General features: G+C 38.3%; 1 protein-coding gene across 4 annotated transcripts in view; it reads right to left on the minus strand.

The window, feature by feature from the left end:
- The window catches only part of GRIA3 (glutamate ionotropic receptor AMPA type subunit 3), a 325,805-nt gene that overhangs the window by 23,141 nt on the left and 279,201 nt on the right, over positions 1-23,463 (minus strand). For 3 of the 4 annotated variants that reach the window (XR_001348947.2, XM_006082142.3, XM_023758263.1), the window contains exon 13: positions 3,362-3,609. Coding sequence is in view for 3 of the 4 variants with exons in the window: in XM_006082142.3 (XP_006082204.1) it covers positions 3,362-3,609 (248 nt within the window). In the remaining variant the exon portion in view is untranslated. The remainder of the gene's footprint in view (positions 1-3,361; positions 3,610-23,463) is intronic. The other variant, XM_023758256.1, reaches the window with a different exon arrangement.

Here is a 23,463-nt window from a genome sequence, read left to right on the forward strand (position 1 = left end):
AAAGGTTTGTTCTCTTAAACAAAAATTCAACTGACAATCTAGTCCCAACTCTCATTTGCTTAACAAACCTCTCTTGGCTGCATCCCTGATAATATGAAGTTAGATTATAGACTGGCCCCTGTCCAGTTTATCACAGATTATAAATTAGAGGGCTCCAAATTAATGAGGTTTCACTGCCTTTTCTACTTTCTTCTCCATTGATTTGTTTTTGGCATCACCACTAAATAGTGGTAAAAGAGAGTCAAGTTCATCTCTTGCCCCTTCTCTCACTCATTTTCAGAAAACAGCAGGTAGCAAGAAGGAAGAAGATAAAGGCAAGCTCCTTGGTAATCCAGAAACAGAATAAGCAATCATTGGATATGCAGCACTGATCATACTATTATCCGTAGTTGAGAAAACGGTTGACTTATTTCAAAAGATTGGCTGGAACAATGACTGAAAAAAGTGATTTGAAGGATACCTGGCAGGTAGCACTATCATCAAAGAAGTTGAAAACGTTTAAGATCTACTGAAATATTTTTCTATTTGCATATAAAAGTCTTATAATCTGGAAATTATGGGTCGGCGATTAAGTTACTTGATAACTTTGCAGCAGTATCAGCTGAGAAAAGAAAGTTGATTGTTGGTTGTAATTAGTAAATAGCTGGTCTAAAGTTTTATGGGTCTTCATGATACCAAAACATCTGGGTAAAAAGTGAAAATTCAGCTAAATGTGTGTAGATTTTTTATGTAACATCAAACATTTGGTTATTTGAAAACTTCTGGGCAGTTGGCATCATGTGGATGTTTTAGAGTCATCTTGAAACAGTCCATAGCTCCTTTTAATCATGCTGAGATGAATTCCTCAGAGTAATGTATCCAATCCAGCTCAATTTTCATTCCACAACTAATTTCAATGATATAATTGGGTTCTCTGTGGCCTGCTATTAACATGAGAAGAAGACCAGGAAGAAGGTGCTAAATACTATAGGCATCAGGCTAGCCATTCCAAAACTCAAATAGGCCAAAAGCTTGGCTAAACTGTCAATGTCATTAGTTCACATAGGTGGGAAAGGAAGTTACTGCTTTTTGACACATAGTAAAACCTTGATTAATTGGCATCCATAAGGAATGGATGGAATTTTCAATACTCATTTTGTTTCATTCTTGGTTAATAACATTTCCCCCCTCAAAATGCTTGTATCCTCTTTCTTTCCTCAGGGAAGAAGCCTCTAATATTTGAGGGTCAATCCAGATGGAGAGAAGATATAGGAGACAGAGCTGAATGTGATCTAACCACAGGTAATCGCTTGGCAAGTGATTAAAAAATCAATTCCTTTCAGTCTTCTCTTTTAGTACTATTGCTGCTTTCTCATCATTGTGGATTACTGGGGGGTGCTCAGTTCAGTTAATTGGGGTACTGGTTAGGTGATTCTGGTTAATCAAGGTTTTACAATAAAAGACCTAGCCAATGCCTGGTAAGATTATGTGCTGAAGAAAGTTATTCTTAAATTTATTTCTGTGAACATACTCTGTATTAGTGTTTCTAAACCCATATTATTCTGCAGACTGGTAAACTAACTTTTCTGTCAGGATGCTGAAGAATGGAGAGGGAAAGAGAGGAACAGAGGTGTAACCATTGTCTTTGAAGGAGAAAAGTTTTGTCTTGCCTATCTGATGATCTGTGGTTGGGAAACACTGTTCTTCACCTTAAGATGCCCATGAATTCTTGGTTGTATAAAAGTCGATCTTACATGTTTCGATATAATTCTCATTCCCTTTGGGCCATGGAGAATTCTGTTTTCAGGTCCTCTCCTGTACTTACCCAATCCGTCCTTCCATCATTTGTTAACTTGGCTTCTGAGCTTGCTTCCATTTCTTGTTGCTTGGAGGAAAGCTATTCATTCTTACTAGCCCCGAAGAGCATTAAGGAGTCAAAGGAATGCCAAGTAAGATGTGTTTTCTCATAATGGTAGCCTGGATAACAATTTGACCTACCTGAACCAAGAACATGGCTAAGGAAGCCAAATCAGGAATTTATACACAAAGAGTACACAGTTAGGCGACGCACTTGTTTAAATATACAAAATGTCTTTGCAAAGTCTATATATGAGGTGGCCTATTGAAGAAAGACCCCATGTAACTTGAAACCGAGCTTGTTTTTGGCTTTCAAGTTAAGTGGGGCCAGCTTAAATAGGCCATCACATATAGAAAACAACATCTCATCACTCAAACACATAATTGAAGAAGCCAACTCTAATCAACCAACCAACATCTGTGAGCAACATCATGCCTTAAGCGGAAAAAAGAGGCTGTAACCTGACTTTTTAGTAGATGGGTTTGATTTCTCACACCACTCAGCTGAGGCAGGCGGGGGACAGTCTTAAGGAAAGCCTTGGGCTATTGAAAGCCTAAGGCAGTGAAACCCACACCATAGCCTTCATAAGGCAGCCAGTCCGGTGTATGATGGGAAGGAAGGGGTGTGGATAGGGAGCCTCTGTCTGGGAGTTTAAGAAGGGACCCAAGTTAGATCAAAAATGCAGGCAGCGCCCTGAAGTCTTTCTGGTTCCCAAAGCTGCCAGGCAGGGGAATAACCTGGTCATTTCAATTTATGTGTGAGTCTTGTGCTCTCTCCTCAATAATAAGATAACAGTCTTGCCGATTACTCGTCACTAAGGGTACCCGGTTGTGGTGACATTGAGGCTGACCTTGGAGTCACCGCCCCCGCTGCCGCACTCTCCTTTGTCGTACCACCATTTGTTTTTCAATTTGTCCAAGAGGCCTTGCTCATTCAGTTTTAATACTGCCAGGTTAACAGCATTTCTTGAAACGATAAAACATAACTTGTAAGAAAATGCACAAATGCTTAGGAAATCGTTAACGTATAAAAAGGAGCACAAGAGGACAAATTGGCTAAATTTCACAGAACGTGGAGCTATAAAAATGTCTGTACAGCAAATACAGGGTTAAATATTGGAAGGTGGCATGGAGGATAACATTTGCTCAAAACTGAAGTGTGCGGGATGGGGAAATTGTCTTTGAGAAAAAAAGTAACAAGAACACCACATCCATGCAATTAACATTCGTCACATATGGCACCATAACTTGGCTTTTACCATTTAAATTGAAAAAGCCGTTGAACTGTAAAATTAAAACAGCAACAGTCAGAGAGGACAACACAGAGAGAGAGAACATTAAAAAAAATGGATGCATTAAATAGATGAAACCATAATTTACCGTCTTATTTAACTCCATGGAATATTGTAGATTTTAAACTTTTAAAAGTTACCTCAAAATCCACAAGAAAGAAAATGACAACAAAATGCATCAGGGTAGGTGGAATACTATAACAACACGGATATTGTTATATTATTCCACCCACCTTAATGCTGAGCCTTTAGGGGTTGCCACACCATAGCCTTTGGAATCCAGATTTCCACCAACTTTCATCGTATCACATGGTTTTCTCTGCTCAATGTACTCATTCATGGTTGACTCCAGCAGGAAGGCGAACTTTCCCTTGGACTTCCGCACTCGGGCCACGCCGTCTGCTGTTGTTTTGGTAAACACAGATGGCTCTGCTGATTTCATGTAAGACCACATTTTCTCATAAACAGCAATTTTGGACCTCTGCAACAGAGATAAAACTTCTGAGAGCTACTAGATATTAAAACTGGAAGAGGCTCCAGTGCATTTGAAAAAATTGTTTTTAAACATTTTTTATTGCAATCCATAGTAAGCAAAGCATATTACACTGCAACCCTGTAGATATATTCATATATATGTAAACATGGTTCCAAAATAGAGTTCTTAAACCACACTCATCCTTGCTTTGTGTGATGCTCTCTGATATTTTCTATTCTATCCTAATTCACTTAAAAATGCTGATCAGGACCCACTAAATTGATTTCATGGCTCCACAAATGGGTTGCATTCTAGTTTGAAAACACTTTCTTAGTTCAATCTTCATCTCAATGCAGAAATCTCCCCAACAATATCCTGCTATGTGATTATCCTTTACCTGCCTGAAAAAAAGGCCATTGAAAGGCAGTGTACAACCATTTAGTCAGCCCACTCCAGCACAGAATATTAATTATTGTAATAAATCACTTTCTTATTCTGAACTGAAATTTGGTTCTTTATAACTCCCAACCTTTAGCACTACCCGCTAGAGCTATACAAAGCTGTTCTGTTCCTTCTTCTATGGATGTTTCTTCAAATATTGCAAGGCTGTTATTATGCCCCCTTCTCATCTCTTCATCAGGCTAGCTCTACCTACATCTACTACTATTTCCAGAACCCTCACAATTTTGGTCTTTCTTCCATAGACACATTCTAGTTAGCAATGTCTCTTAAATTGGAGTTTCTAGGAATAAACATGACATTCCAGAAATATGAGAAAGATAGGATAAAATTGAAAACTGATTTTGTCACTAGAGCATTATTTTCTATCAATGCTGCCTGAGTTTGCATTAACATATTTAATCTTTCATCTATTCTTTCACAATTTTAAAGTACTCTACTGGAGGTGTGAAGAATATAACCCAGTGAATATAGTCCCTCTGTCAACTCAGGTTGAGGCCAAATTAAAACTGTTACTTTTTTCTACCAAGTCAAGTTTCCCTCATCTTTACCCTTTTGAAATTTGAATTTAATTACATTAAATTTCACCTCTATTTTGGTGGTCCTTAAACATGTGCTAAATGCTTATAGCTGTATGCTAGATATTCTGGAGAATATAAAGGAAGCATGGTCTCAATGACTCCACCACTTCCAAGTCAGTTGAGATTTAGGTCCTTGGGAGTAAAAACCCTAGAGAAAGAGTCTAAAGTCATATTTGATCAGAGGTAAGATAACATGATAGAAATTATAAACATACGCCATGTTTTCAGTTGTCCTTTTTTGGGGTTTCTTTGATCCCACTTCAACTTTTTTGATTGTTTATTTAGTTGCTTTTTTCTGGACTTTGGCAAGCTACATTGCATCTTTTTTGAGACCTGCTTAGACCTGCTGAAATAATTTCAGAGGGCTGGAATTCCTGGAGCTATCACCATGGAAACTACGCATTGTGTTTATGGCAATCAAATCCTCACTGAGGCCTTCACTGAGTCACTGAAATGATTCACTGAGACTGGAACATGAGGAACAGAAAAAAAAAGCCAATATGGCTGAAGCCAAATGAACAAGAGAGTTTGGTAGGAAATGAGCTTAGGAGAATAATCAGAGGTCAGATCTAGTAGGGCCCTGTAGGTCACGGTAAAAAGCTTGGATTTATTCTACATGTGATAAGAAGCTAATGGAGGATTTGAGGTGGGATGGGATAAGATCTGAATTAAAATTTTAAAGGATTACTCTAGTTATTATATGGAGAACCAACTAAGGTGGGCCAGAGTGGAAACAAGGAGATTGGTTAGGTGACTCTTCTCATAGTTCAGGGGAGAGATGTTTGTGGCATGGACTAGGCTGGGAGAAATGGAGGTGGAAGGAAGAGATTGGATTCAAGATATGTTTTAGGGAGAAAGTAAAAAACTTTTGCTGATCGACATTTTCATTTGATTGTCCCATAGATACTTTCAGATTAAACATTTCTAAACCAAATATATTATCTTCCTTGTATAACCTGGCTCTCCTAAATTCTATCAGTAAAGCACCTAACATCCAAGCTAGGTGCTTTTATTTGTTATGCCATGCTCATTCTAACATAGAAAAATGTCTGTAGAATCTGTCCTTTTGTATTCTTTCCATTCTCATTACCATTGTCCTGGATTAGGCTCCCATCAGTTTTTGGTCTGGACTACATTGCCTCCTAACTGATCTACTGGTTTCATCTCTCTAATTTATCCAGTGATCCTTCCAAATGTAAATCTGATAAGCTACTTCCTTGTTTAAAATTCTGATAGTACCTACAGGACAAAATCCAACTTCTTATGTATGAGTCTTTATTATCTTGGCTACATTCTCTTATGATCCAGTCATACTGGACTACTATTTACTGTTCACTGAAATATGCTACACATTTTCACATCTTATGCCTTTGGTTATGCTTTTTCTTCTGCCTGAATTATCCCTATTCACCCTACAAGATCCAGAGCAAACATCATGTCTTCTGTGAAACTTTTTCTGACTCTCCTCTGCCCCACAGATGTGCTTTCTCGGCTATCTGCCAACAGCACTTTGCTCATACCTTTGCTATAGAGCTGACTATATTACTTTAAGGTGAGTTGGCTATGTGTCTTCCCCACATTACTTGGGTGTTCTTGAGGACAAAGTCCATGCCTGATTAATTTTTGTAGCCTTCTTGGCAGCCGGCACAGTGCCTAAATTGTAGGCACTCAAGATATATTTCCTTAATAACTGAAGCTTAGGTCTTTTTGTTTTTGTTTTTGTTTTTTGTTTCTGGTTTTTTGGCGTCCCTGGGTGGGCATGAACTGAAGCTTAGGTCTAATGAGGGTGACAACTAGATTGTTGGTGAAAGATATCAGAAGGTTGGTGAAAAATGGCTATCAGCACTAGTTTTATAGCACTGTAGAATTCTACAGTTAAAGTTACTCTAAAGATCATTGGGCCAAATTCTCAGCTAAACCAATCAGGATAATGTTTTATAATCCTCCCTCCCCCCCATTATCCTCTTTTTATGTCCACACCAATAATTTCCCCCTATAATTAAGGCTTTATAAGATCAAAACCTCACCCATTGACATTTATGCTCATTTCATATTACATTATTCTCATCTGACCCAGAAAACAATTTCTAAGCATCATAATGAAAAATATTTTCAATTACTTTATTTTATTTCAGCAGGAATTTTCTAGTCAGTTGCTCAAAGAATTAAAAAAATAGTAAATTCAGATGAACAGAAATTTATTAAAAATGTTAAGAACACCTGTGTACCCACCACAAAACTTAAAAATCAAAAACGCTATGAATTAGTTGAAGTCTGCCTATGTACCCCTCTCTAATTGCATACTGCTTCTTCCAGGCCCAAAGTATCCACTATACTGAATTTGGTTATTATCATTTCTTTTCTTTGCTTTTATTTGTTTCGTTAATCCTTACCCAAGGATATTTTTCCATTGTTCTTTTTGTTAGAGAGAGTGGAAGAGAGAGGGAAAGACAGAGAGAAACATTGATGTGAGAGAAACACATGGATTGGTTGCCTACTGCATGTGCCTGACCAGGGCCTGGGCTGGGGGTAGCCTGCAACCAAGGTGCATGCCTTTGACCAGAATCAAATCCAGGACCTTTTGGACTGAAGGCCGATGCTCTATCCACTGAGCCAAACCAGCTAGGGCTGGTCTTTATCATTTCCTTGCATATATTTATAATTTTATGAGAATAAATGTAGGGAATATAGTCAATAACATTCTAATAACTATGTGTGGTGTCAGATAGGTATAAGATTTATTGGGATAATAACGTAGTAAGTTATATAATGTCTAATCACTAGGCTATACACCTGAAACTAATATAATATTGTATGCCTACTGTAATTGAAAAATAAAATTATTAGAATAAACTTATCTCATTTACAATGGCTGCATAGCATTTCAATTAATAGATATACCATATTTATTTATCCAATTCCCTATTGAAGGACTCTTAAGATCAGTCTCTTTGTTTTTTCTTTTGCATTATAGACGACACTGTGGTGTAGTTGTGTCTTTGGGCCATACAAACAGGTATTTTGTATTCTTCATTTTGGCCTAATCAAACCTGAGTGATAAGGGGAGGGTGTTAGAACAATTTGTCTATTACACTATTTACAAACAGACCATTGCTTCCAAAGATAAATTTATAAGACAAGGGCAAATGGGTCTATGAATTCTGATCTGAGTGTGCTATAATTTGGACTCATTTACTTCATCATTTACTTGAGCTCTTTGATTGCTAATACAGGTTAAAAGGTTTATTCTTTTAGGTAATGATGCATTTCTAGGAGAATAAATGACAATGCTTAAAGTGTGCATTTTAAACGTGTTTGGTGTACATGCAGCAGATATTAATGAATGCAGTAAATACAAAGTTGGTTAGTGGCAGAAATGATTGGGCCCTGGTTGATGACTTAGTTCTGAAAGCAGTTAGGAAGGGGGAAAAGAAATGGCTCATAATTGAGAAAAATTAAGCTGAGATATTTATCTTCCTAACTAGTATTTAAGTGACAGTATAACACTCAGACCAAAAAGAAGAAAACAATCTCTAGCATTTCTTTCTTTCTTTTTGCATTTTTTCGCAGTCTGTCTTATTTTGGCTGAAATACTGAAGGCAATAAAAGGGATTGAATCTTAACTCAATCATCTGGGAGAAATTAAAAAATTATGGGCAGGATGTGTAATAGCAAGTTCATTTTTCTCCAACCTGCCATGATTCATTTATTTCACCTCAAGGAGCACTATTTTGTATCTAAGAATGAATAAACAATGGTTATGCAGAGAGGCCACAAGAATTTCTCTTAGAACTGCTAGATAATTAGTAAATAAAATCCCTAAGGAGAAATACTAGTACATGAATGGAGGAGGAGCAGATTAATCCAAAAACAGTAAAGTAGAGCTTTAGCATTCATGGATTCAACAGTCACTGTTCCAACTATTTGTAATAAATGATTAAGGTCAACAATATGGAGAAATTTGCCTTTTGTTGAAGTAAAAATTTGAATCAGGCCCAGTGAAGCTGGTGCGTGGAACCAAGTGATTATTGAGTGGATTTAGCCCACCACTTAAACCTTGTATCTTTTTGCAATGGTGTTGGTCACTGCTCATCACTGTGCATATAAGTATTCCTCTGTAGACCCAGTTAAGCACAAGGTAACTGTATAGTCCAGTGTTTGAGAGTGTGAAGTCATGCTGCTTGGGTTTGAATCCCATTTGCTAGGTGCATAAGTTTCTAGCCCCTATCTGTCTCAATTTCCTCATCCATAAAATGGGATAACTTTTTTAAAGTACCTACTTAAAGGTTTATTGGGAAAAATTACATGAGTTAATACATGCATCTCACTTAGAACAGTGCCTGGCATGCAGGAAGTGCTGAAAAATATCACATATTTTATAGTACAGAAAGTATATTTATTTTAGTGGCAGAATTTAATAGCACTATAATTTACTTCAGTCCATATTTATAGATTCATTACTTCATTTATGGAGAAAATTATATGCTCAAGCTTTATTCACACATTTGAATCTCCAGACATATCCCTGGTGAATGCTCATGATCTACCATCAACAAAAATCATTATCATTTGACTTCAATTTAAAAAATCTTGTTGGAGGAAAAATAGGTAGGATGGCAAAATTTCCTTTTAAATTTATGTCTTGTACTTCAGTTTAGGTACATATATTAAAATCCCCATTAACCAAAACACTGCTATTGGGGAGAAATGGGGAATGAAATATTCTGCTTCTCTAAGAGTTAAATTAGAATATCTACTTGATCAATAGAACATCCAGTTGGACTTAGTAGAATAATAGATTTTTAGAGATAGATGAGACTTTAAAAAACATCTCGTTCAACCTCTTACCCAATTCAGCAATGGCTTCTCTGCTCAAATGTCTCTAGAGGTGAGACACTCCCTAGCTCAGAAGAGGCTCAGGAGGTAGCTCACTCCATGGTGGGACAGTTCAAGTTGGTAGAAAGTTCTTTTTGTTGGGCTGGCATCCTTCATGAGAGTCTCTCTCCTTTCCAATCTTACTTCTGCCTTTTGCTTGAATTGGTCAGTCCTCCCACGGTGCTTCCATTTCTCCATTGTAGGTAGCACTGATAATATTGCTTTGTAATTGTCATCTCCAGTGGAATCTGAGCTCCTCATTCCTAGTGTTTAGCTTAATGCCTGGCATGTAGGAAACTCACTACGCATCTGTGGAATGAATTAATGCTAAAATTGTAGTTCCACCCACTGGTCCTAATTCTACCCTCTGAAATGATACCGAATAAATATGCTATCTTTTCCACATGATGTATAGCCTGAAGAGTACCAACACCATGTCACCTGTTTATCATCTTTTGTAAACTAAACTAAGAGCTTTCATATGTTGCTTGTATGACACAAATTCTAGTCCTTTCCCCTTCCCTTCTGGTCACTATATATATATATATATATATATATATATATATATATATATATATAATTTTTTTTTAAATTTTTTAAAATTTTTTTCAAAGTCCCTCCTAAAGTGTGTCCCCCAGAATTGACCACAATATGCACAATATAGTGGCACTAGAACAAAGAACAATGAAGCCATCTCTTCTCATGATCTGAACATGAGTGTAATTTTTCACTTTGACAAGCTTCAACAGACATGTTTAGATATGTTGATAGTGTAGACAACAAAAAAGATATGTAGATAACAAAACAGATCAATAAATTGGAAGCATAACTATCAACAGAGGCATAATCTGCTAATGGTATTAATGGTATTACTTTAGTGTCAGCTTGCAGATAAGTATTACATAATTTGAGAAGAGAGTATTGGTGTTTATGATATCTCTATGCCCCAAATACATACAATGTGTTCTGAGTATTGAGAGGATAGAATGAAGGAAAGGTCATTCATTCATAAAATTATTTGCACTCCACTATTCCTCAAAAGGGAATGGTCTAGCTTCACGTATTTATTTACTTTTTGGCCATTGTTGTCATTATGCCTATGTGTCCATTTCTATCACTGCATGTACAAGACTAGCTTTGTACAAACATGTCAAAGAAAGACAAGATATGACTTTGGGTTCTCAGCCTCTCCCCTTCTCCCCTGATTTCACTGTCTTCCTCCTTCAGAGGTCTATCCTGTACCCCTTTTTGCCATTAGTAGGCTTGGTTCTCATGAAGGTGTTCACTGATACTGTAAGAGCTTTTGTTACCCTTGAGCAAGAGATCATTTTTATTTGAATAGGAGACTCATATCTTAAAAAGGAGAGTGGGTTTCTTGGCATTGTAAAAGTTGCCATTTAGGGGCTGTAGTAGACCAGCCCTGTGAACAGAACAATAAGAAAGGGGGAAAGGCAAGAGTTTCAAACAAAAATGCTTTCCTCGCACTCCCTTTTGCCTTCTCCAATTTTATTGTGGATTATTTATTATTTAACAATTTAGTCAATTTCTTCTCTGGATTATACCTTTAATTAAGAGAATATCATTTAAAACCATAATGTGTGCATATGTAATACCTTAATAAAGAGAGAGAGAGAGAAAAAAGAAGCATAGCTGACAAAAATAAAAAATAAAAACCATAATGTGTGTTTTCTTCTGAATTATTTAGCTGCCTTTGAAACTTTTGCCTTTAATAAAGGTTTAGGTGGAATTGCTAGCTGGAACAAATTTTAAAAAGGTGGCTTTAGGCCTCTGTTTACCTGAACTGAGTGCTTATAGACCCCCTGTGTGCTTCCTGTGTCCTCCCTGATGTTCAGAAGCAAATACTACCTCACTGAGCTTCCCAAATACTGGGATGTGGACAGGTGATCCTTGCAAGGCAAGGCACTGGAAGGAAAGGAAGCTGGCAATGCAACTGCTCAAGAGAGCTCCTAAACTCGCCTTCTTTCTTCCCTCTCTTTTTTGCCTTTCCTAATGTTTCATGGCATTGGAAGAGCACAAGGTACCTAGTGGAGTGGGCTGGGTAGGAGAATCAGGGGAAGGGCAAGGCCCAGAGGGATGGGACAATTCTCAACTTCTTTAGTGTGGTTAGAAGTTTCAGGTCTATATAAATGGTTTAAGGTTAGGCCTGTGAAAGGGAGATGTTTGTGGCAAGAATGCTTTGCCTGTCATAGTATTCCCCTTTCTTACTCAGAGAGACCTTGGTTTTGTCATGACCAGAAGCAGGAGATAGCTGGATTTCTTTAAGCCTTATATTTGCATAAGGGTTTCTGGTTGCTTAGGTGATATTACAAACACCATCTCATTTAAACCCCACAGCAACCCTGTGAGGTAGGAGCTGCAGGTATCTTTGTTCAGTGCTTAATCCTTAGCACTTAGAGCAGTGTCTGGCACTCAGGCGCTCAGTAAATATTTGTTGAACAAAAGAATGAATGCCCATTTTATAGACGAGAGAATCGAGGGTGAGAGAGGATAAGCCCAGTGGCAATGCCAAGAGGTGCCACAGTGGGCTTTAGGATACCCACTCATTTCCATTAATCCACTCCAAAGTCACCATAATTAAACAAGTCTGGGAGAAACTGTGTTTGCTATGCAAACACATTCTCCAAATAAGTCCCACCTAGAATGCCACCCTGAAGGGTCTCTTACTAGTATATAGAAATTTGGATATTGTCATTGGCTCAATAACTTGCCCCAGGTCACACAGCTAATGAGGAACAAAGCTGAAACCCCATCTAAGTTTGTTGAATTCAAGGCTACAGACAGATTTGTTTTTTCTCACAACAAACCTTGCCTCTTCAGCTCTAACACTGACAATATTCTTCTTGAACTCACCTTTAAAAATGTTATTTATTTCTTGTTTAAGCTTTTTTCAAGGGGTAAATTGTAAATTAACTCCAATCCCTTCCCACTAAGGACTGCATAAATGAATGTTCTTGATATACATTGTAACCCTTTAACAGGCCACTAGTGTTCACATTTAACCTCATGATGGGAACAGAACAATTTGCGTCAGAAGAAGAAGAGCACATCTGGCTTGCCAAATGCATCTGACACATATTTTTCTTCCACATCTGATGAGGTGTGTTTGGAAAAAGAAATCATTGAATTTTAACTAAAAAATGGTTTCCACTTGATTTGGAGCAAGGCACACAAGAAATTATTTTATTTCTAAAGCATGACCCAAACCTGAATTTCATTGTCTTTCTTTCATTCACTTTGGTTGTCACATTTCTAAGCATTCAGACAAGTACTGCTTGTCAATTTCCTTTTGCCTCAATCAGTGACTGCCATATGACTGTGTATTGGTGAAAGCAAGGGAAAGAAGGAGAAAGAAATAATGTATTATTTCTTGGGCAACAATTGCATGGGCATACATAGGAACTATTTCCTTTAAATTTACTCTATTTGTATAAAATTGAAAATAAATGAACTCCTGGGTCTAGGTATGTCATGAAAGAATATTGTGATTTCTGTCTGAGAACCATATTTTCCTTCAAGAGAGCAGATTAATACAAGGAAATATTTGTGGAAAAGAAAAGAGAGTATTCTCCCTTAATTTCTACCCAGCCTGACATTCTTTTTCTGGCTCTTTGAGTTGCTATCTTATGTTGTTTGGAGCCCCTCTCTCTGATTCTCTTTTCCAAGGGAAGAATTCCAATAAAGGTGGGAAGACATTTAACACATTTACAATTCCCCCCAGTTTTTTTTAAAAAAATAATACTTCTCTGTTTCAGCTCTAATAGATGGGTTGAAGAATTGAATATAATCAAAATTAAAAGTGGTAAAATCTCCAGAGATACTTTCCTCTAAAAATTCCAAATAACATTGTCAAGTACTTATTCCAAATGCCTTTGCTTAACATTTTCAAACCATGTTACAGTTACATTAAGGTCACCACTGTAAATTTGCTTTTTCTGAGTCACCACAAGGAGGATCGTACCTGCATTTCATATGAGAGTCAAGTATAGGGGAATTAGGCAAGTGGAATGGTAGAGCCATTCAGTTTGGTTATTGTCAGACAGTGACTCGGTGCTTGAAGCAAGATATACTAAAAACCTCAAACTAAAACAAATGCTGCCAAATTGATGATTTGCAAACCTAACCCCATTAGAAAAAAACAACAAACAAAAACCAAAACAAAAAAATCCAGGAAACAGATTAATAAGCTGAAGCAAAGTTGTAGGTGTGTTTTAAAGAATCATCTAGAAAACTAGATTGTTTTATATTAAAGCCTGTGTATTTACTGCCACTGTTGAACAAAAACAAAACCAAAATATGAAAAGTCTCCAAAGAAAACCTAATCAAACCATTACTTCATTTGACTTGAGTTTCTGATACATACAATCATCATCTCTATTCAGTAAAGATCAATAGTGAACAGCAAAAGGAAGCCATGTTGAATCCTAAAGGATTTAAAAGAGTAAAGGGAAATTGGTTGCATTTCTAAACATCATGTATTTCCTAGTACCTGTGAAACCTGTGGCCTGTGGGATAGTTTATTAGCAGTCATTGGTCATTTTTGTGCCTGCACCTTATTACCAAAGAAATAAAATAACTTGTAAAACAGGCCCTTTATATCTCGAGCAAGACTGTTACTATCTGTTGCTATTCCAGAAAAGTGGAGTAGGACAATAATACTTTTAAAAAATTATGTATTTTTTCTTTAAGACTCTCCTGCTTGCCTTCTATTCCAAATCTGATCAACTAATGGCAGACCTCTGTCATCAGTAATGCTTAATGCCCACTACCTCCCACCCTTCATCTTCACCAGTGTGCCACAAACAGTAGTTAACTAAACAAATTAAAGAATGCTTATGCAGACCTGAATGTTTTTCAGAGCCCATTAGGATAAGCTGTAGCTAAGAGTTATCTGCTTTCCTTTTTCATAATTAAATAGCTTGTTTCTATGAACCCAAGATTTTAAACGTCGCTTCCATTAAAATGACTTTTCCTTCACAGTCCTTCATCTGTCTTTGAGGCCTGGTTTCTTTACCTTCTGTCTGGAAATTGCTTGTCAGTGTTGTGGGGAAAGTGGATTTCCTATCCCTTCTCCACCTAATGGCAATCTGCATTTCTACTGATTTCTATCCAGGTTATTCATTATCTACTCACTGAAAAGCATGTTATTAATGAGAAGCAGATAAGAGTCATGCTGTCCTCCCCAGGTTTAAATGAATCTTTAAGATGGTACAATCAAACAGATATGCAAAATAGGCCATTAATGCAACATTAAGTTTACAAATTTAAACACAAAATCAAGGAACGCAGAATTTTTAGTTTCTCAACATTTCAGTCTTGGCAACATGGGACATGCTAAATATATAGTACAGAGTCAGGAAGGCATGGATCCAAAAGTACTGAAGAAAATGACCCATGTTTGTAAGGGAAATTGAAATTAGTTACCAGACTGGAATGCTGTTTCTACACCTATGTAGATTGGCTCAATCTCAGCTTTTCAACCCCATTTGAATTTTCTTTTCCCTTATTTGTGCGGCTTTGCCTAGATCAGTGGTCGGCAAACTCATTAGTCAACAGAGCCAAATATCAACAGTACAATGATTGAAATTTCTTTTGAGAGCCAAATTTTTTAAACTTAAACTATATAGGTAGGTACATTGTTATTAACTTAATTAGGGTACTCCTAAGGCTTAGGAAGAGCCACACTCAAGGGGCCAAAGAGCCGCATGTGGCTCTCAAGCCGCAGTTTGCCAACCGCGGGCCTAGATAATAGTATGCGTTCATCATGTAACAGATTAATTCCTAGGGGGACAAAAATTATGGCATGGATTGGCTTCATTTTTAAAAATCAAATTTTATTTTGCTATTGATGCATTGGCTGTTTTATATTTATTTCTTAAAGCCTTCCTTTTTGGTTTCTCTGACAAGCAATTAATGATCTGTAAACATAAAAATGCACTTGTAAATTCTATTTATTGCTTTTATCAGTTGTGCATTTTCTGATATATAGATTACTTAAGGTAGGGTCCAGCTGTGTTGAGTAGGCAAAGGTTTTGGAAGAAGAGGGAAGCCTTAAAAGATAACAAATGGTTTTAACTTATCCTAGTTAATCTTTGAACTGGAAGAAGGGCAAGCTCAGTAATTTTCTGGGAAGAAAAAAAGCCAATACAAAGCAATTCAAGGTGGGAAGTCCTAATACAATGGGTACTGTGCTGCATCCCATAAGTGTCACTGGAACAGTATCTATGGTAATCTATACTAATAAAAGGGTAATATGCTAATTAGACCAGGTCGACCGACAGGCCGTCTTCCAGATGTCTGACTTCCTTCCAGACAAAGCCATGGTGGTGGGGGCTGAGGCAGAGGCAGTTAGGGATGATCAGGCTGGCAGGGGAGGGAAGTTGGGGGCAATCAGGCAGGCAGGCAGAGGGGTTAGGGGCAATCAGGCAGGCAGGCAGAGGCAGTTAGGGGTGATCAGGCAGGCAGGCAGGTGAGCAGTTAGGAGCCAGCAGTCCCAGATTGCGAGAGGGATGTCCCTGATTGGAGAGGGTGCAGGCTGGACTGAGGGGTTAAGGGAACCCCCCCTCTCATGCACAAATTTTGTGCACCAGGCCACTAGTAGTGATATAATAGGAGTTAGACAGACCTGAGCAAAATAGGAATGATGGGCCTGGTACAGAAGGTCACCAGGGCAGAAAGCCCAGGGTTACTAGCAATGGATAATTATAAGGTGGAACCTCACCCCCAGGATGACCTTTCCTCCCCTAGCATATCGCTGGTCATGCAGTTTAGGCCCCCTGACCTTTCATATCTCTGGTCATGCCATTCGGACCCTCCCCTAACCTTTTTTCCCCCTAGCATATCACTAGTCATGTGGTAGACCCCCTTATAGGAGGAACAAGGGGGCAGAAGAATAGTCTAATATGACTCCCATACAAACCCTTGCATGACCAATCCCTTAAGCATTATGCCCTAGAGATAACATCTAGGCCTCAGTTGTGTTTCAGCTCCAGGCCCAGAAAAGCAGCAAGGCCAGGTGGGGCAAAGCCACCTCTGACATCAGGACCAGATGTGATGACTAATGACCCTCTGCCCTGGCACTGACAAATTAGTAGCGACTATGACTCTGAAAGGAAAAACCTGGAAAGCTGATGGATATGCTATTGAGATCCTCCCCTGCGACCTCCAGATAAAAACCCTTAAGACAAAGGTCCCAAGCCTTTCCCTGCCCCCTTCTTTCCCAGCAGTCTCTCTCTCTCTCTCTCTCTCTCTCTCTCTCTCTCTCTCTCTCTCCCCCCTCTCCCTCTCCCTCTCCCTCTCCCTCTCTCCCTCTCCCTCTTTCTCCTCTGCACACCTGTGCCTTTCCTCCCTCTTCCTTCCCTCGAGGCATGCACCTTTGCTTTCTTTCACCTAAGATCCAAGGGCCCTTCTTTTGTCTTTGTAACTTGTTTCCTGAGCCCATGCAGCTCAGTTGCCTCACCAGTTCCATGGCTTACGTCTACCTCTGTGACTTTCTAAATAAACTTTTGCTTGTATTTGAGTCTTGACTCTGAATTCTTTCTTAGCCAAAACTTAAGGACTGAGGTTTAACATTCTGGTGCCATTCGCCATTAATAGCAAGGGTCCCAGTAGAACAGAGTGGAAAAAGATTGGACACTAGCCTTACAAAAACGGATCTGGTCTTCAATAAAAGAGAGATAAATTACCTACTCTTCAGCAAGAGGTGGGTGCGTAGAGGTCTCTTTTCTGTATTAATTGGGATATATACTTTTGTTTGGGAGATTATGGCACCACAAAGAAGGTTAGAAAGGAGGGATGAGGTTAGAAAGGAGGGATGGTTCTTCTTAATTATTCATTAGTGTTACAAATAATTAATGTTTGGAATACTGTTCCTACCTTGTTAACAGTTTCCCACACCATCTTCACCCTGTAGGAGTCTTGGCAACACTGACACAGATTGCACTGATTAGTAAATTGACCAACTTCCCCAGAATGAATAGTGTTGATGAAATGCTGGGTAATCTGGCCTCTGGCCTGGAAAGCATTTTTCTCTTTCCTGGGAATTGGAATGCTGCTACTACCACCAAGTGCATCATGTGTCTGTTTACCTAGTACCCATAGTATGTAGAAAAGATAATGGCAATGTAGAATTCACAAAAGGGAGGGAGGAAGAAAAGATCACAGCACTCTCACCTCTTTCTTTAAGGCTTAAAAGGCCAGCACTTTATTCTGGTTACAAATGTCCACCATACCACTCGTTTCTAGAAAGATGAGCTCTCACTAACCCTCCTTGGTAGAGATACTAGAGTGAGGGATCCAGCTCAAATTCCCCTCAGCAATGACCTTCACTTACTTCCAGGAGGCATCGCCCTGCCATAGGGGTACTTGGAGCTGTCTACTCAACAAGTCTCACAGGTGGGAAAGGTTGAACCCCTGGTCTCCCTAATGCCTCTGCAAGAAACAAATGCAATTGCATTGGCTGCCCAATGTGCAGGCCCAGCAGGTTAAAATGGGAAAATGGAATGGGGGTAAGGATTAGCCAGGGGTGGGCAAACTTTTTGACTCGAGGGCCACTTACTTCCAGGAGGCATCGCCCTGCCATAGGGGTACTTGGAGCTGTCTACTCAACAAGTCTCACAGGTGGGAAAGATTGAACCCCTGGTCTCCCTAATGCCTCTGCAAGAAACAAATGCAATTGCATTGGCTGCCCAATGTGCAGGGCCGGATCTGGCCTGCGCGGGCCGTATGGGGGTAAGGATTAGGCAGTGATATATTAGAAAAGTACTTCCAGAGGAAGAGCAGGAGTTCCCTCGCTCCTGGTCTGTCTTTTCCTTCTGCACTAGTTTTAAAATATGTTTCTTTTCCTGACAGCATTTACATCCTCCTAATGTTGAGCTCTTCCTGGTGATCAAATTCATATTTACTCAGCTAAAGTCCTCTTGGTTGGAAGTTTTTAGTCATGAGGCTTCCTGAAATCTTTTAAACGTATTAACAGGGTACAGCTGCCTCATAATAAAAGGCATGGAAAAGGACAAAGAGGGAGAGAGGTGTGGGGTAACATGATAGTAGGAGAGAGCTTTAGCTAACGGCCAAGAGTTCAAAGCTCTTGTTGCAATTTCTCATTCTGCCCCTTTTAATGTTTAAGGACATTTCTCTTGCACGTAGCTTCCTACCATGTTTTAATACTCTAACTTCCCCATGTGAAGGCCAGTTCTGTTTGTCTACCTACTGTTCTGGGGACTGAGGAATTTTGGAGCTTGGGATTCCTTGAAGCCTCTGTAAAATCACAAACATAGCAGCCCTGGCCACCTGGAAGTTAAATGGGGAAGGATATCAGGGGAGGGGCTTGTAGGGTAGTTTCGGTCATGTTGTCATGTTGTCAGGAGTTATCAAACTCCTGAGCAATCTCTTACTTCTGTCCCATTGTTTTCTCTCTTTATGAAATTTCTGGTGCCCACACTTCTTTCTATTGCTTTTGTTTTCTGATGCTGATTAGCACCTAGGGATGTTCACCTAAATTCTTCTAGGTAGGGACATTTGAGATAAGAGGGTCTCTAAAGCCTCTGTAAAAGCACTAATATAGCAACCCTGACAACCCCTAGACCCGGCAGTAAGAGAAGGAAAGAGAAAGGGGGAGGATTAAGGTCAGTTTCAGCTTCTGGTTTATTTTGTACATCTGTCCCATTTTTTCCTTAAGAAATTTCTCTTACCTACAGCCTTTACCTAGGTCATACTGCTTGAAAATCTGAAACAATAACCAACACTTGGATATAGCCACCTGCAGTCCTCTAGGATAGGACATTTGAATCATGGGGTTTCTGAAGGACCCATAAAAATATTAATGCAACAGTTCTGGTTACCCAAGACCCACAGTGAAAAAGGAAGTGTGTCATATGAATCATAGGAGAATTAGGTCAAAATTATAAACATTTTGAAGCTTCTGGGCATCATTCCCCTGCATTCTCATGTCTCCTCCATTTATAGTTTTCATAACCTTTTATTGTTCATAGTCTCTAGCTAGAGACTATTGTTTGACCTTCCCTATAGAGATCTGCACGTGGGGCACCCTAAAGCCTCAGAGCCAGCTGAACCTCAGATTCTACCTCCTGGAACAATCATCTCCCATTGGTCCTTGTTGATGAGAGGAAATTTTTTAATTTCTCTCCCTCTCAGGAATACTCAGAGGAGGAGGCTACAACTCAGACAGTCAGCTGTGATCACTCTCAAGATATTTCTTCCTGCCAGACAAGCCCCAGATATATCCTACTCAGGATTCTCTCTGTATTATAAGCCCAGCCTCTAGCCTCCTCCCTGCAACCTTCACATAGGATTAATAGAAAAAAGCAAATACAAATCATCAAAGCAGAAATTCTCTCATATGTTGTATAGTCAAATGTTCCTCAAAGAGCACTCTAAGCCATCTATGTTAGAGTCACTTGGGGTGCTAGTTTAAAAATGCAGATTAATGGAACCTATGGAATCAACATCTTGGAGGGGAGGCATGAGACCCAATAATTTGTATTTTAAAATATCTCCCCAAATGATTTTATATGCAACCAGTGTTCTAGTATAGTATAGTCATTCATCAGATTATTGACTCCGCTATTCAACATCCCTGACAAGTGGCCATTAGTCTGTACTTGAATACCTTCAAAGATGAACAGCTCACACTCTATGGAGATAGCCCATTCTATTTTTGAATTGCTCTATTAGAATATTCTTTTTACAATGAGCAAATACCTCTATCCATTTAATATCCATCCTAAGGCCCTACAGAACAAGTATAATTTATCTCTAAAATGTCTACCCTTCAAGTATTTGAAGGAAATCCTAATATATTCTACTGCTACATATTTTCTTCAGACTAAATAGTCTCAATTCTTGTGAAGAGGGAAACAATCTTGTAAAAAATTGTAGACCAGTCCTTATAGGTTAGATCTTCGGGTAATTCCAGATAGGAATGTTTTAAGAAACGGTTGACAAAGAACTATTAGAAGCCATGGTTATCCACTTGAAGGAGGTGTCCTTCAAACACCTGTCCCTTATCTTTTACTTTCTATGGATGTGTATTTCATGCATTTATCCAAGTCTCATTGAATTTATTTATATTTCCCCTCAATCATTGACCATATTATTTTCAACCTTTTTGTTTGTACAATTGGATGAAACCCCAGGTCAAGAAAATAAAGCAAAAGTGTTCTTCAGGATCTGGTCAGTGGGAGCAGTTTACTCCCTCCGGCTTTCATATATAATTAATTTCAATTACTTGGTAATCACAATTACCCAAATTTTTGTGTGTGTATGACATTTTAATAATGTCATAAATTAAATCCACTGAATTTCTGTGCACGTGCACATGCATGTATGTGTGTGTCTGTCTCTTTGGAGGAAAGAGGCAGGATACAAATATTTGGAAATCAAACTTCAAAATTTGTGCATATGGGCTTTAATGTGATTCTCTTTATGACTATCACATTAATGCTACCACATTCAGGAAAGAGACTGTTTATTTTGGCTGAAATAATGCCCAATATCGTGGGGGCTGTTTTTAAATATGAAAGGTTGGTTATGAAATCTTCTTTTATCTGGTATTATTAGGCAAACCATAGATGGAGTTTGATTTTCAACACTGGTTTCTTAAACTCATTATAAAAAGAAAAGTATTCTTTGGAGAGTTCATTTTTAATGAACCTCATCTTCACATGCAAAATGTAAATTAAGAAATTAGAAATAAGACTGCTCAGAGCACCTTGGTCTCAAGCAGTGATTTCCAATTGACCCTTGGAAGTCTATTTATTGATTTGTACTGTTTTACTATTGTTTCAAAGTCATAATTTTTTTTGGAAACTGTTTTTTTTTCTATCCTAATCTCCCTTAGACAAGACTTTAGGTATTTTTCAACACATACATACACACCTCCTCAACTTCAGTCATTTATCAAGATGAAACTTTGTGATATTAACTAATGTTCTATCTCCAGTAACAGTTACCCAGTGACCCTCTTCCTATTGGGACAGACGTATCTATGGCCTAACAGAAGATTAGAGTTGTTTGAACAAGAATGGAAAGGAAACAGAACAGAAAATGCCTTAATCTTTTGTTTTAAAATAGACTTTAAAAAATTATAGTAGATAAACATAGCATTGCCATATGATCTAGCAATTGCACTCTTAGGTATATACCAGAAGGGGTTGAATGCAGACAGTCAAATAGATGTTTGTACACCAATGTTCATTACAACATTATTTATAATAGTCAAAAGGTTGTAAAAAACCCAAGTGTCCATTAAAAGATGAATGAATAAGCAAAATGTGATACATATATACAATGATATATTAGTTCAGCCATAAAAATGAATGAGTTTCTGACATATGCTACAACATGGTTGAACTCTGAAGACATTGTGCTAAGTGAAATAAGCCAGGCACAAAAAGACAAATATTCTATGATTCCATAGAGATTCATAGAGATGAAAAATAGAGTAGTGGTTACCAGTGGTGGGGGAATGGAAAGTTATTGATTGTTATGGAGTTCCTCTTTTCAATGGTGAAAATATTTTGAAAGTAAACAGTGGTGGGGTTGCACAACATTGTGAATGTAATTAATGCTATGAATTATGTACTTAAAATGGTTAAAGTGGCAAATTTTGTTATATCTATTTTATTATAATTTAAAAATTTTAATAATGTCATAAATTAAATCCACTGAATTGTATATTTTAAGTGAGTGAATTTTATGGCATGTGAATTGTACCTCAACCAAACTGTTTTCAAAACTTATAGCAGAGACAACATTATCTTGAAAGCCAAGTTTTAGATTAAAGTCAAGCTTTTTGAGAAAAAAGGAAATTTTTGAGTTTCAAAATTCTTAGGTATACAAGGGAAATATGAAGTTTATTCCACACTCAATAAAATGGAAAGCAGATAGATAAAAAGCCAGACTAACTACCCTTGGATAAAAGTCAAGGAAGAGAGAAGTAAAAGAGAAGTCAGACATGGCTCTCTAAATGGGGGAGGGATGATGGGACTCCTAGCTATTTGAGGACCCCAGGGTAGAAACAATGAGGTCTCATTTCCCAGACTATAGCACAGAGATGATGAATCTAAGAGAATAGTCCACATTTGGTTTAGTGCTGGTGTGATAGAATAGCAATGGCTACATGAGGTCTCTAGGAGAAGTCTGAGTGTCTCCAGACTGGTAGAAGGAGAGAAACTGACTCTTCCAGCAGCCATATAATGGTAGCAGAGAGGGAGAGAGGAAGGAAGGGAGGGAGGGTTGGAGGGAGAGAGAGAGAGAGAGAGAGAGAGAATGAATGAGAATACATGTTTCAGAATAAATACAAGGTCAGGCCTGCAGAGGTCTTGTGGCCTGGATGCGGGGATGCTGAGGATTTGGTTGGTTATATCTCAGATATACTAATATGGAGGGGAAAGACTACTTAACATCTAAGCAGTGGATATCTGGAAGTGATTATGATGGTCTGGGGTTAGATGGCTTCCCCTGAAGCCATAATACCACATAAACTTCCTAGAACTTAGATGTCATCCTAGGGAGGATGGAGTGAAAAATCCTGAAATGACTAGGAAATTACTAAATTTGCTTGAATTTATCTGATGTATCTTTTCTGCCAGGTGGCAAAAATGGGGTGCCAGTTATGTTTTTGCAAAATAGAGTTAGTCACCTGTGAATATATCTCTCTATCATAAAGCCATCTTCTAAGAAGACAGGAATATGACACAAAAAAGGCGTGAATCATTAAGGGCTTCTGGACTATGAAAACTTTTTGAGGATTAACCTTAGACTTCTTATTTTCTGACTTGGAAAAATTTCCTAATTAGTACTAATGTATCTTTTCAGCCCTTGGGAACTGCAGTTTAGCAAGTATCCTTGGGTCATTTAAAGAATGCAGGACTTATAGATTTCACTAGTGATCACTAAGAGGAATATA

This window comes from Myotis lucifugus, unplaced genomic scaffold (genome assembly GCF_000147115.1).
Source record: "Myotis lucifugus unplaced genomic scaffold, Myoluc2.0 scaffold_2, whole genome shotgun sequence".
Taxonomy (NCBI): Eukaryota; Metazoa; Chordata; class Mammalia; order Chiroptera; family Vespertilionidae; genus Myotis; species Myotis lucifugus.